At 45.1% G+C, this 15,579-nt stretch overlaps 1 protein-coding gene across 1 annotated transcript in view; it reads left to right on the forward strand.

The window, feature by feature from the left end:
- Mp (collagen XV/XVIII-type protein multiplexin) overlaps positions 1 to 15,579 on the forward strand; it is a 383,840-nt gene that overhangs the window by 268,103 nt on the left and 100,158 nt on the right. Inside the window, exons 9-10 of the mRNA XM_050168496.3 lie at positions 5,522 to 5,584; positions 6,968 to 7,093. Coding sequence (XP_050024453.2) covers positions 5,522 to 5,584; positions 6,968 to 7,093 — 189 coding nt within the window. The remainder of the gene's footprint in view (positions 1 to 5,521; positions 5,585 to 6,967; positions 7,094 to 15,579) is intronic.

A 15,579-nucleotide genomic window follows, 5' to 3' on the forward strand; every position in this document is an offset into this window, starting at 1 on the left:
TCAGATTAAAAAGTCAGTTGTCCATAATAAATTATTTGTATAAATGAGCAAACGCACACGCAACAAAAATCCTTGTCCCTTTCTCAGTATTCACTCAATGAAGATGTAGCACGTCTATACTGTCAAGTTGTAGTGAACTGAAGAACAAGGCAGTTCCAAAAGAGTGGATCACGAATATAACATTATAAGGCGAGCTTGCGCTGGAAAAGAACATAATACTCAAAGCACAACGATGGCTGCGCGCAAAATAGCGCTCCCTCTGAATATGATCTACGAATCAAGGCATCCGTTCATCAGATGTTAATTGTCGTACAGTGCAGCGCCATCGCGGGCGCTGAAATGTGTTCAAGAATGTATACGGCAGTATTCGCTTCACGCGCGCAATCTGATTAGATAACTTTCTTTCGCTATTGAACCCGTGACGGCATTCTGGGTACTTAAAATAAATGCAGGCTCGTCTTGAGCTAAGCGATAACTTTGGAGCAGTGGTGAGACGCTAAAGGAAGCTCACTCGCAAAAAAAAACAATAATGTACTGTTGCTTTAAATATTAGCTAAAATATAATGCGCGTGGTTAAAGGGGCCCCCAAGACTGCACAGTGGCGCAGTCGTACCAAAAGTTCCAGAGCTAAATACTTTCAGAGTGCTGGTAGTTATTAAACCAGTATTTCGCGTGTCAATGTAGCCCTGTAGTCCAGGGGCCAGTTCCATCACGGGCACTGTGTGGGAGCTCATTTTTCACGTGACTTTTATGTTACATCTTCTAAAACTGAAATATTCAAAGTGCGAAACAATGTCAGAAACCTGAAAATGATGCAGTTTTCTTGGCACGGCTGTGCGCTACCTCCGCGATCGGCCCAAGCAAGAGGCCGCGTTTCAACCATAACGCTCGCCTTCGTGCATAGCGTTCGCCACGAGCGTTTCCCGGTAAACATTACAGTTACGTAAGCTGCAGTTGCCGGGAAGCGTGAGAAGCAGTCAGAGATCTTTGAATGCTTACTTCACTCTTAATGCTTAATGTTCACTCTTAAGGGGAAGCTTTAGCTCAGGTGCTCCTGTCTAAATACATGTAAGAGGATCATTAGTTTTTCTCGGCAACCACTGCACCAAATTTGACGACGTTTGTTGCATTTATAAGAAAAACTTCAAATACGGTAACTGCTGGTTCCGAATTTTCAATTTAGACTGTCAATGTTTTATTAAAAGTTGGCAAAAATCGAATATTTTCAGAAAACCACACTATCAAGTTTACAACTCTGTAACTCAGCAACGAAACATGATACCACAATTCTGTGAATTCCATCTAATAGTACATCTAAAGCGGACAAAATTGATATATTACACATGAACCCCCCCAAAAAATTAGTAATATGGAGATACTTTGCAGAACCCTTGTGAACAATGTAACACATTCACGTAAGATATAAAATGGCATATCAAACTTAGAACGACAGAAAGCTGAGCTAGTTGGTAAGGATTCAGTATGCAAAAAAGAGGTGAGGCGTGCAGACAGGACACAAGAATAGAGAGTTGTCTACTTCTCTACTCTTGTGTCCTGTCTGCACGCCTCACCTCTTTTTTGCATAAGGACATATCAAATTTGTCCGCTTTCAATGATCTAGTGGATGCCGTTTACAGAACCGCTATATCTGTTCTTGATGCAGAGCTGTTAATTTGTAAACTTCGTGCTTCAATTTTTTTTTATAACTTCGAATTTTTGAAAATCGTTTTAACAAAATTTAGTTCCTGAATTCGGCTTCCAGAAGTCACTAGAATTTAACTTTCTCTCTCAAATGCAACCAATTTCATTAAAATCGGTCCAGGGGTTATCTAAAAAAAAGCGTTTTTTCGTTTTACATGTATTTGAATAGGCCTCGTCGGAGTTGGGCCCGAGTTAAAGCTTCCTCTTAAAGGCAAAGCTTAAGCGTCCCCCGACTTTTTACTCCTAATGACGCCAGGAAATCGAGCCTTATGCCAACAACGCTCAGCAATGCAATCGGTAGCGCACACAATGTTCTCCCACACCTTCTGTGATGTACCGTAGCGTTGAGGTGCTTCTTGTATAATGCAGAAGAAGCCATTGCAGAGGCAGATGTGCACGGCTCGGCACGTGCGTAAGCTCATGAACTTGATTTTCGCCAAGAAAACTTGTCCATGCTTTCACACTTGCTTCATAAGAAGCCTACTGCACTATCAATATACCGACTGTTTTTAACTGCACCAAATAAAAACACTAACCAATATAAGACTTGGTGAGATCATTTTATCATTCGAGTGTTCATATTGGTAACCTCTAGATACTGAGTAAGTTGAGACGTTGTGTGCGTAATTAACGAAGCTACGTTAACTTTATTTACAAGTATTGATCTTAAATGGCTAAAGAAAGTGAGTAGTTTGCAGCCCGTTCTCGAGATTATCTAGCTGAGCGAAGACATTTTTATTAAACATGCTTAAGAGCTATGCGAACAAATATTTTCCAATTAAATGGTCTCGGAAAGCGTAACTGACGCAGAAAAAGAACGTCTGTAAAGTCAACCTGACCGCACGTAGCCTTTTGGGATGTAAAAAGTATGGCTTCGTAAGCGTGTTCCTGGTGGTCAGTCCGCTTTCTATTTTTATTAACGCTGTTTATTTGAAGGCAAGCAATATCAATATAGTATTAATATCAATATAGCAGCGAACGTGTGCCGCCGAAAGCTTGCTTGGTCGTAGAAGCGACGCATGACGCAATGATGGTGCAGGTTTAGCGCGTCGCTGGCATGAAGACAATGAACTGCCGCCATGGGAAGGAAGATAACGAAAGTTAACAGCTAGGTAGCTGCTCACGGAGCCGCGCCGATAGTGACGGTGCCATCGTGATGAAATCTGGGGCGGCGATACTGACAGCGCAGGCGGTTTTTTGTTGTTGTTGTTGTTGTTGATTTCGCTTTCAGAAAGAGAGAGTGGAGGTAGTCTTTAGTTCTTGACTCGTAGATTTAAATACGGGTTTAAATGAACTCTATATGCCATTCATCCCGGAGAGTAGCCGTAAGCGGGGAAGTGCTCTCTCTCTCTCTCTCTCTCTCTCACGCACACACACACACACAGGTACGACACATGTTCGCCGCATTCACATTTATACGCGTCCACGCGTGCACACACGCACAAAAATGTACGCATGCAGGCACACGGAACTGCACGCGCGCACAAGCGCATGTATGCTCCCACACGCATACACGCACTCGTGTGCACGCAGATTCAAATACGGAGACACGATCACGCGCGCACGTGCAAATGCAAGCACACACGCACCCACCCACGCTCAAGGCGTGTACACGTAAAGCTTTATGTACGCGCATATACACTCCCTCTCCTTCCCTGCTGCCTCGCAAAAACATGCGCGTGCAGACTGAATGGCACTCGCTCAGCAATTACCGTTCAAAACTCCAGCTGTCATAAATATCTTTACGGCTTAAATTTGGCGCTTCTTCAAGTCAATGTGCCCTCTGCCCATAGGGTACAAAACCATCTGCTCCTGTCGTGTGACATAACCGCCCATCCCCGACCAAAACACTGCCTTAACGCACCACCAATGTTCCGACTAAGTGCCATAAATGTATATGTTGTTACAAGGGACTACCTTCTCGGCGCAGTCATTTGAAACTTGTTGATACTCGGCCGATGTATATTGGAATAAGATTTTCTAAAATTTCCCCCATTCAGTTATGCATGTGCATTGCCGTGAAGTTCCACAGAATGGTGAAAGTGCAATGTCCAGTATTCTTGAGTATGTTCATGCTATAAGGCACGACATTTTTTGTTTTCTTTTTTTAACTTAACACAAAGACATGCGCATGCTTGTTGTGTTGTCCAAGGAATACAATCTGATAATAATATAGATGACTTAACAAATGAGCAACCAATTGCTACGTTGTAGGAAGTTAGAAAATATAATATTTGAAGAGCACTCCTGAAGAAACCAAAACCGAAACAAAGCTCAGGCCTACGTGGCGTTAAAATAAACATCACGCAGCACGGTAACGAACCGCTGCCAGCATGACGTGGAAGGATAGGTGCAAGTGATTAAACCACTCGGCCACGACTTCCAACTCGTCCGCACTGATACGCTCGGGTTTTTATAGATACCACGTGAGTTTGCACGACTGTGTTACGCCATGTGTAGAGAATCGGGATAGGCATCAATGCTGTAGCGGATATTACGATAGCAGCCACAGTTTCATTTCAGCTACCGTTTTTGTCTCGAAAATGGAGTACAAATTTTTGTCGTTTCCATAGGCTTCCATTGCTGAATCTTAAACACTCTCGGAATAAAATTCTAGCTTGCCACAATGTGATCACTGCATTTGACTCGTGTGGACTGTTTTTTAGAATATGTCTGTCACCTGCCTTTTTCAATAATCGATCTGCAGAGTTAATTATTCCCGAAAAACCAGCTTGTTCCATTGGAAACGCGCCAGCTTCGTGCCGCGGCCGCTTGGAGCGCTAGTTGGTACGTGTCCAGAAAACCTGGATATGATCGCCCTTGTATATTATACGGAACATCACGGCGACAACGACGGAAGAAATGCGCATTGAGTGTCCATATAGTTGCTATTGCAATAAAACGCATATGAAGATGCTGCCTTCAGCGCATAGTCATGCTGTTTAAAAAAATGTTTTTTTTTTCGCTTTCGTAAGATACAAGTGAGTAATAAGAACTGGCATGAAGAGCTCTTATGTGTCTGAGCTGACACAGTGGAGGATCTGCCATCCAAATTTGTATTCTCATTACACAACATTTGCTACCCTTGACTGCTTTTTTTTTCTTGGCGCCCATTCTGGTACCGCAATAGACCACGGTAGATCTCTTATACAGATTACATAGCCGTGCGTTCATTTGATTTTCTTAATCTCAACTAAAATATCGGTTAGTAGCTCCGTTTGCCTCTCAAGTCCCCCCCCCCCCCCCCCCCCACTCCCGTCTTACTATCTCTTCAGATGAAACCTATCATTTCCCGTTTTATCGGTCGTTGCGCGAACCTTTTGCTTTCTGGCGAATTCCTTGTGATATTCTGCCAAGCTTCGGGCCCCGTAGGATCGTGCTAGCAAAATGCATTGATTATCTGAACAGTTTTCCTTTCGGTAATATTGGCGACTTACCGTTCACTACCCTGAAGTGCATGCTTTGCAACTAAATAACATTTGTATAATGATACTGAATGGCGTCTGCTTCGGGCATCTGCTTCGAAATACGTGAACAAATTGGCGCCAGCCCGTATTACTTTCCACTCCTGTTACAGGAAAGAGAAGATTAAGACAGGAAAACACAACTTCAGCTTAGTGCGGTACACAATGGCGGCATTGAGAACCAGAAAGGCTTGGGAATGGAGCTCCAGATCGGGCAGAGCACGTGTCATTTCACAGGTCACGACATTCGCGAATCCTGGCTTTGAGTGTACCGAATCACTCGTCGACAGTAGGCTCACATCAGGTTTGGGTTCAACAGGGAGTTCAACTCCTGATGTACCGTCAACACATTGCAGGGTCCTCCTGGTCCGATGGGTTTGCAGGGTCCACCAGGACCGCAAGGGCCACAAGGACCACAGGTAACGACCATTGCCTCCTCGTAATGAACTGGCTCGGCGCTTCTATGCCTTTTAAACATTAGCCTACTTCATGGCGCTCTTTGGCTATGATTGGCCCTTGCGCCATTAAACCCCACATATCTTCATCATCTTCATCAGCTTGTGGAATGTCCTTGTGAAGAGGATTGCACAATGCTCGAGTACTTGAGAATACTTACATTGTCATATATCCTTAAACAATAGTTTATCTGGAAGTTGTCCCGGCCAGTCCCTACAATATTTGTTTTTGAATTGGTTTCCTTTGTTTTCGTTTTCTACTTCTGTTTCAGTTAGTTGCTGGTCGTTTTTTTTTGCAAGCACTACCACGTTTTTAGACAGAGCAAAATAAATCGGGCTAATTTTATGGTTACTACTTAGTTATCCAGACTGGTAAAACTCTGATTAGTTAACAGAGCATAAACACCGTCAGAATTATACAATATGGTTGGCAACAACGGGCCGACAATGGGTTTAATCTACGGAGCACCACTTCTGTATATTGAAATCAGCGTTTAAGTCAGGTCAGACACCCACTATGCCTATGAAAGATTTATTAACTCTCGCTCATCATTAGCGGATGAAGCAAATCAAGGGGTCTAGTCAGGTGAGAGGCAATCAAACACGGTGGCCAATGGCCTTGATTATACTGTTATGGAACTTCTTCAACGTTGTGAACCGTGCAGTATATATATATATATATATATATATATATATATATATATATATATATATATATATATATATATATTCAGTTACAATAGGGCAAGTGTAAGTGCTCCGTATTGGAAGCACTATTCAGGCAGAGCGATGCTTACTCCATAGGTAGAGTTGGATAATGGTCCTAGTTGGTTTGTTGCCGGGCATGGAATTACGGGACGCCTATTTCAGACTCAGAAAAGTTCAGGCTGCTGCCTTTAGAGAACTGGAAGCACAGATAGCTGTAACATTCTATAGGCAACCCAGGCTTGAGTCACGCGGATTGCCGCTGCTTCAGTCTCTGATTGAGATTGATCGACGCTAACTGTATGCGCTTAGACGAAAAAGCTATCATTCTAAACTGCCAGCGAAGTTGACCCGCTTAATCAGTTACACCGAGCGGGCGTGAACGACGGAGTTGCCCTCTCGTGCAGGACACGCACCACAATGCCTTCCGAGACCGCTGGGTACTCGTAACTCAGGACAAGCGATTGCGCAGGCGTCGTGACATACAAATGGGTAGATGGGATGTACTTCCTGCGATTGCTAGGCTCCGCATAGTGGTGCTGGTCTCCGCGCTGAAACCATTGGCGTGCGTTCGCTGTTGCGGCAGCAGCGGCCTTCCAAGGGCACACGACGCCAACTACTGACACCAGTCGTCTGTTACAGGGCGTTCCCGGACAACAGGGTCCACCAGGACAGCCCGGAATAGATGGTTTGCCAGGAATACCCGGACCGAGGGGCTTGCCAGGTCCCCCTGGACAGCCAGGTCCTTCGGCCCCGAGAATATTTGAGGTAAGGCATTGGTCAACTTCACCCCATCTCTCTTTATGTGCTAATTATGTCACGAAGTATGTCTTCATTCCTCTTTTATTACCGGTTATGATGCGTAGAAAAGAGTGAAATGAACACGGACGAAATTCGAAAACAATGTGAGACTTTATGTGATGATCTAGTAGAAAGCGCCTGCTTTTGTTATCTACAGAACTTGTTCTAGATGCTTGCCATTTAGAGTACGCCGCGCACCGTCTTTTCTGAATAGACAGCACAAAAACTCATATAATTCGAGGGTTGAAGGGCCAACATGAGTCCGGTATTTAATTTTTCTTTAATTTTATTGATTATCTGCATACTCTTACGTGCGCGTTTCCGTTTCACACGTTCTTTAAAAAGAAAGGGAGCGAGAAGGGAGGAACTAGCCGTTTTCCTCCTTCAGGCCGGTGAGTTCCTCCTTCACACGCACTTGACAAGTCGCGCCCCCTTGTGGCAACAAGGGGGGAGGAACGTTTCCCCCCTTGCGTACGTATCTTGTGTCGCCGCCGCCGGCAACCCGAACATCGGCCGCAATAACTTCTTTTCAGCGGCAAGTAATGCTAAGTAGCATAACCTGAGGTCTAAACCTTTCATGACAAGCGACCACCAATGTCAAACCTCTCGCTCGAACGGGAGCTGCAATACGAGAATAGCTCAGCTCAAAGCAGTGCCCGGCTGCTGACGCACAGCGAGACAAGCCCGTACTCAGACATCTCGACCTAAATACGGCCGATTTCACCCAGCATTTCTCGTTTTGATGCGAGAAATTAGGATGAGGAGAGGGTTAAGCTGTCTTAAATGTATGCATTTGTGGCCGTTTTGAAACGCCAACCGCGACGGCTTCGAAGCGAAAGCAAAATACGTTTGCTGGCGCCGTCGGCACGTAGCTGGGCGGTGTGAGCGCATCGTCGCCGCAAGCGACGCCGTCAAATCCACAGCTGGAACACAAACCCTGCCGCCAGAGCAAGGAGGCGCTGGAGCGCACCATGCAATCAGATATACAGCTGTATACCCAGCGTCACTTGCGTGCCGGTTCGTCTGCGTCTCCGCCCGCCAGCGGCGGCTTCTCCGTGATGCATCGTGTAACGCGCACGACACTACACAGACAGGAAGTGCCGACCACCGATAGAAGATGTATTTCCTAAAAGGCGGGGTACAAGCAAACGTACAAAGAAAAAGTATCCAGAAAATAAATTTGAAAAAAGCTTTCACAAATGGCTGAGTTCCGCGTTGCTGTTTTGCACACACGGCTGTCGGCGTCTGTGAAGAAAAGGAGGCACTCTCGAAGATAACATGTAGAGGGACAATTGAAACTACAAAGTACTAAAAGCCTAATGAACGGCACAAGGGTGCGGGGCAAACGGATATGCCCAGACGTGAACGGGAGACCCAGCTAATGGGACACAGATGCGTACGGCAGCGTTGCGTGTGCACCGTGTGGAGTGGCGGGATCTTAGAAAGCTGCAGGGCACTGTCGAACTAGACCGTCAGTACGAAGCGAAACCACCCTCTCGCTAGCAGAAAGCACGGTTAGCACGGCGCAGACGCAGCTTTGCACCAGAGGCGCTCGGAGAGAGATGGCATACTCCAAAGTCGGAGCTATCCTTCCCGGTCACTTGTCGCGACGGTTACGCTTCAGTCGCCGTATTTACGCTATGGTTAAAGCAGTTGTAGCCTAGCAGACTGTATCGCAACAATCTTCGTTACCACGACTCCCCTGGAGATGCATATAACACACTGGACACCAGCAGTTAGCCTTCTGATATCGTCAATGGTGAGCGAGGCCAGTCACGCCAACTGCTGTGAGTAATCTTTGGTTCTCGTATGTAGCAGTATCCTGACATCACAGCAAGTAACTTGTATCATAGCCTCCTTGCATGCTATGCTAGCATTTACGTCCGCTCTCCACCAATATCCTCGCACGCAGCTGCTCAGCGTGTCGCAGCGAACGACGTCCTCGACATAGCCGAATACTTTCCGGCTCTGGACAGGAAGGCAAAACACGATTTCGAAGGCTTGCTCGAAAGCGGTGGCTTCAGCGTCTCGGTCAGATTCCTCCCTGCACGCCCCACCTCACATCTGACGATCGCCGGCACACCGCACGCCGGCTCGCACGTGCCCACTTGGCCGCCGCGTACGGACGCTGCGGATAGCAGATTCTTTGCCATTTCTGTATAAAATTAGGTTAGAAAATGTTGAAGCGATCTCAACAGAACGTATTTTGTAAATGTCAGCGGTTCTTGAAGCGCCATCCGCTACGGCTTCGAAGTGAAAGGCTTAGATCGCCGTCGCCACCGTGTTGACAATTGAAAGTCGCTAGTCAAAACCCTTCATTATAGTGTGGTTTTCTATTAACAATGGATTCGGATTTAATTTAATTGAATGTAGATTTGCCGTACCTATCAGGTGACTATGCCCAACTAAGTATTCTACAGAAATTTATTGCTGAATTACGTATAACAGAGAGTCACTCATGGCACTACAATGCAGGTCGAAACATCATGGCTACATAAGGTTCCAAGGCATGTGGATGTGGGCAGCTCGAGCAGTGTTTGTGTGTGTGCCGTGTGTTGGGGTTGCTCTGTTCTTCGCAGTATGTGTGAAAGGGCTGTCTTGTGCATACTATGTCTATGAAAGTGTTGCTCTGTCGTTACTTTACCGAACGAAAAATGAAATGTCAGCTATTTTTTTTGTTTAGCGCCATCTATCGGGCCGCGCAATAACTATATGGTTTAGTAATATGAAGCCTCTTCAGGTGGCGCCAAGCGCGTTGTTTAGACTTATAAAGCGAGAGATAAGAAGGAAGAAGAAGCGTGTGCTTGCTGCGGTATACTCTAAGAACAGTTTACACCCTTTGGCTTGCCCCTTCTGCCACACAAAAATAATCGTCATCTGCCTTGATGTGTTTCCTTTCTTTATCGCTGCAAGCCCGGAACTTTCCAGTGACGAACGGCATGCGCGTTATCAGAAGGGGCACTCCAAAGGGTGTAAACTGTTCTATGCTGATAACGCGCGTGCCGTTCGTTACTGGTAAGTTCCGGGCTCGCAGCGATAAAGAAAGGAAACGCATCAAGGCAGATGACGATTATTTTTGTGTGGCAGAAGGGGCAAGCCAAAGGGTGTAAACTGTTCTTAGAGTGATAAAGCTAGGGAAACTATGGAGCATGTTTTATTAGAATGTGAAGACGTCTACCCAGCGGTCGATTTAGGCACCACTGGCCTCCTTGAAGCCCTTGGGTTCAGCGGGCGCAGTGGTAAAGCAAACAGGTTCGCAATAGGCATTAGTAAGAGGCGATTGGAGGATTGGTGGAAGAAAAGTAGGGAGACGACAAAAGACGGAGACGTACAAAAGCACAGTTCGCAATAGGCGATCAGAAAATTTGGGTGTGTTAGTTCATGGTGTGTTTTTTTCTTTTTTTATTGTTTAACCTGGGTAGGACAATAGGCAGTATAATAGCAAGAGCTTGGTGGCGCAGCCCACCGCCCCGTTCCAAAGGGGACGCTCATAACATCCATCCATCCATCCATCCATCCATCCACATAAACGTGTGTGTGTGTGCGTTTTGATGGATTGATATATGGATATCCCTATGTTTACGTAAGTTCAACGCCCCGATGTTCTAGCGATGGCATTCCTTTTCGCGCTTCGACAGTGGTTAGAGCGACGCTCCGCCCGCGTTATTAAGTTGATCAGCCGGCCGTCAACTGTAGGTGATAAGTGTGGCAGTCGAGGGGAAGGCATTGCTACAAAATCGTATCGTACTTGCACCTGGTTCCTTGTATGCGCCAAAGAAAGCTTAGCGAGATTGTTTTTTTTTGTTTTTTGTTTTGCGAATATCAGTAACGTACACTATGCTTATGACGTGCATGTTGTTTTCCAGGTGCGAACTGCCACAGTTCGTAGGCCTAGTCGCATCCATCGCTTCGCTTGCCTGGAGTCAGCCATGTTCGTTTTGCAGAGGGAGTAACCGTTGCTCCCATGCATGAGGGAGGAAATTTGCTCCATTGAAAGACAAACATAGGGGACATCGCCGTTTCTCCCTTAATGGAGCAATGGTCACTCCTTTTTCCTAGAGTGTAGACAAGTTCGTCCCGAGGTAAAGGCTCTCAGTGGGATCTCCATTTAATAGCGGTAACAGGTAACGAATGTATGGTGCATGAAATGGTGGTACAACTGTTGAATAATCAGCAAAGAGCTGAATACTACTGGAGGAAGTAAAAACACCGCCCTGGAAGAACCGCACGATGTTGTACATCTGTGAAATACAACTTGCACACATGTTGTCATCATTTAAGCACTGCGAGCATGATTCTAAGTTTGCTTAGCTAAGGCACTGACACAACACGAATAACTCTCTTTTCCAACACGAAGTCTCTCTTTTCCAAGTTGATCATTTTAAAAGTGATTTCCCAAGTAGCGTTATTAGCAATCTTGTTAAACACCGACTATCTGCGGTACTATCATTCACTCATTTTGCCCTCTTCTCCGCGTTCGCAAGCCGGGACCATAATTTGAAAAGATCGTGCTCGAGCTTATGCACTATGCGCTCTTAGTCTCGGCACGTCGGGAAACGACGATGTTCAGGTTTCTATACATGATTCGGGCTTCAACGATCATCTCATGGGGCGCGTTCTCTCGTTCCACGAGGCATGCGGCAAAGTACTTGCATGTGCTCCGCTGGCACGCACGCTGTCTGTGCCATGGGAGGCGAGAGCTACGCGTATTTTGAAAAGTGCCGTTTGTGGTATACATCGAGTGTCGAGTGGCAATGCGTTCATCGCAGGTCAAGAACGTTCGCGTCAAATCAAAGAAGCCGTTAAACATGATGCTCTCTTATACTAAGAGTTCCGTGTGCTTTAGAGACATCTATGAGCCAACATTACATGCATGTACATGACTTAGGGTTGCGATTTTGCTATTCAGAACACAAGGGCGCGCACTGGCACTGTTTTATGAGTCAATTACGTGCTATGTGAGCTCGTTGGCGGTGTCCGACTCGACGATACAGGATGGAAGGACGCGAAACCCGGACAGTAGGCAAAAAGAAAGCCGTGCTTCGAAATTTTTGAGGCAGTTCAGTGGAGATGCCAGTGCCCTTCTTTTAGTTAATGAGTTCCTATAGTGGCGGCGGACATTGTTAAATATATGATAAGTGATCTATTACGTAGTTCTAGCGAGCCGCGACACGAGGGTATAAGGCATCAAAGTTGAGTCTCAGACCTTGAGCATTATGCGAGAGTGTTCCTGTTGGTGACATTTGGCACCCGAGGACTCTGACCAGTTGTCCGCAGAGGCCTTGCCTGGTCTTCTACGCCTACATTTAGAATATAGTGCTGAACACACCTCAGCTCACGTCTTTTCACAAACGGTGACTGGGACGTGATTCAAACAGGCAACCATCTCCGCACATAGTCCGCGGAAATGCGCCAAATTGTTTCTCAAATAAACATTTTAGAGCACTTATGTTGCCACCACTGAAATGTAGACCATCAGTGCTCAATGAATGTACAAGGTGGGGGGGTCGTGACAATTGCATAAGTTTCGAGATACCCCTTCCTAAACTTAGGGAGAGGTACCAAGTTGTAAGCGATTCAATACTTCCTCCCACAAGCCTCCCTCGCACAATTTGAGACAAAGCTAAATGGACCACTAGAGTAAGTTGAGATACAGCTTGAGGGCGAATAGCTAGAAACCGATGCCAGTCTCAAGATTCCTACTCAGTGTTTCGAGCACTGTCCCATTTCGATTCTGCAATTGAAACATGCTCCACCGAGTAAACGATTCAGAATCTTGAGCTTTTTATTTAGTCAATTAGTCGTTTTCACACATTCATGATGTCACTAGCATCGCGTTATCAAAAAGAAAAAAAAAGAATATTTTTATATCCGTTGCACTGCCTTTAAAATTTTTGGCTCTTCCCACTTAAAGCAGACAGTAAAAACTCGCAGTGCAGGCCCACACAGACAAACAACTTCGTTTTTTGATGAACAACAACAAAAAAAAACGGACTAAGGACTTGCGAAACAAAAGAATTAGTTCGGCCCTGCATAAGCGCAATTGCCGCACTGATCTGTGTACACGTTAACTATCTCGCCACTAGAGGGAAAAACAACAATATTGATCGGAGCACAAAGAGGGAGGGGGAGAGAAATAGTGTTAGCAGGGTCCTTCAATACTTTCCATCTGGTCATGAAACTTACCCGAAAGTTTCATATAAGGACAGCAGGTGACACCAGAGGCGCTGGCGTAAGTAGAAGGTGAGCAGTCTGTCGCGCCAGATGGCCGCGCTGCGCGATCATACAAATCTTTCACGGGGAAAGGCGCCTCTTTCACATTTACTTCAGCATGATTGTGGAGTGAGCAGGTAATTGGAACTTTTGGGAAAATAATTTAATGTGCGATGCGTTTGTGCTTAAATTATACAATGCACCGTTTTATCATTGCCGTCGCCCCCTTCTGGCTGTAGTAGCCTTCCTTGCACAAACTTTTTTCTACGGCTGTCTCTATTTGCACTTTGTGTAGTTAGTTAATTGAATAAGTCAGTGATATTTGGTTAGCTAATTCAGTGCGGTAGTTATTAGTTGATTTAATAAGTTAATTATATTTGCTGAATTATAGTTAGGTAAGTTATTAATGAATAATTGTACTGTGTCAGTTAGGTAACTTGGTTAATCAGTTGGTTAGCTTTGTTAGTTACCTTGTTTATTTAGTCACTTTAGTTGGCGTATTACTTAAGATTATGTAATTAGTTTATTGGTTCAGTTCGTTTTGTTACTGTAGTTTGTGAGTTACTTATTATTGAGATTAGTTAATGTAGTTGTTACATTAGTTAATAAGTTACGTTAGTGAGTTATTACTTTGATAATTTATTTAGTATTTACCTATTTGTTTGGTTAGTTAATGAGTTAGTTAGCTTTGTTAGTTTGAAACGCTTGCTTTTCTTACGCTCAATTACGTAAAAGGTGCGACATGAGCTTGCTCTGTAGTCGGTTTCTAACGATGGAGTATTCCAAATGCACAATTTGAATTATAAATTAAGCCGCTGTTGCGAAAGCAGTTTAACTTGGAAATGAAACAAGGCTTTGTAGTTGTTTCGAAATTATTCGCATTTAAGTTTCTGAACACGGCGGCGATTTGCATGTTGTTTCGACAACATTCACACGCCGATACAGGCAGTCGACCGTTGCGCAATAGCGAGCGTACGCACAGAACGTTTGGCGTCTGCTCCAATCCACCTGCTACTTGCTCCGGTGCGTCCACTCCCATAGAGTTACGCTCTCCCATAGAGTTACGCTCTTCCATAGAGTTACGCGGAAGTCTCGTGACCAGATTAAAAGTATCGAAGGACCTTGGTGTTAGTAATGAGGAAAGCATAACAAGTTTGCTGAAAAAACTAAGAAAATAAATACAGAAGTATTGGTTGCAAAATGCCGATAAAATATTCTTTTTCAATTGGTTTTTAAGTAAGATGAATACGAAATGGCAGCAACCTTCAGACGACCTTGAAATGCGATATGTCAATGGTGATCAAACGCCTCCAGCACAGCAAGGACAAAATACAGTACAACATAGCTCGAAAAGATAGCAGTAATCAGTGCTTTAAGTCATCCAGTATCCAAACGCATTACTTTTAGTGCCCTGGCCACAGACCATGGATTATCTGAACGCAACGTTGCGAATACATTTTGTGAAATCCTCACGGAAATCGGACAACCTGGCCCGCCTCTGAACACGCTAGCTACTTCTGTAGAGAAAAGAGAGAGAGAAAAGCGAAGAAAAGACAGGGAGGTTAACCAGAGATAATCTCCGGTTGGCTACCTTGTACCGGGGCAGGGGGAAAGGAATGCGATAGGTGAGGGAGAGAAAAAGAATGAAAGAAAAAAAAAACTGAAGAAAGGAAAACCACACACACACACACGTACAATACGGAACTGTTTCTGTGGGCACTGCCACGCAGTCTGCGAAGGCGTACCTAGTGTTACACAGCGTCACCGTCCCGTCCAGAGAAGCAGCTTCAAGGCGTTTGTGAGCTACCTCATGTTACACTAGACTGTCCCTACTCTCCACTATAATTACCTATTGCTTTATCGCAAACCCACGTGAGAAGAGTGACTGGCTCAGACAATATATTCTACTGTGTTTTTGAAAAATCTCGACCCCACCTATCTAGCTGGTTCTGCTAGATATATTCAATCACATGTAGATGGAAGCATACATTGCATCGTGTTAGAAGATCACAAACGTTGTTACACTACTGAAGTGATTACACTACTGACTGAAGGGATTGGCAGTAGTAGAATGAGCCCAGTAGTAGTCTTCCAGAGCAAACTGCTGACTCTTGAAGACGCCGTTGTGCTATGGACTATATTCTTGACCTGGTGACGTTTATAGAAAATCAGATGAACTGTGGGAACGTCGCGGTCATCATGCTCATAGCTATTGGAAAGGTGCAGACACCGTCCGTCAC

Source organism: Dermacentor andersoni, chromosome 1 (assembly GCF_023375885.2).
Source record: "Dermacentor andersoni chromosome 1, qqDerAnde1_hic_scaffold, whole genome shotgun sequence".
Taxonomy (NCBI): Eukaryota; Metazoa; Arthropoda; class Arachnida; order Ixodida; family Ixodidae; genus Dermacentor; species Dermacentor andersoni.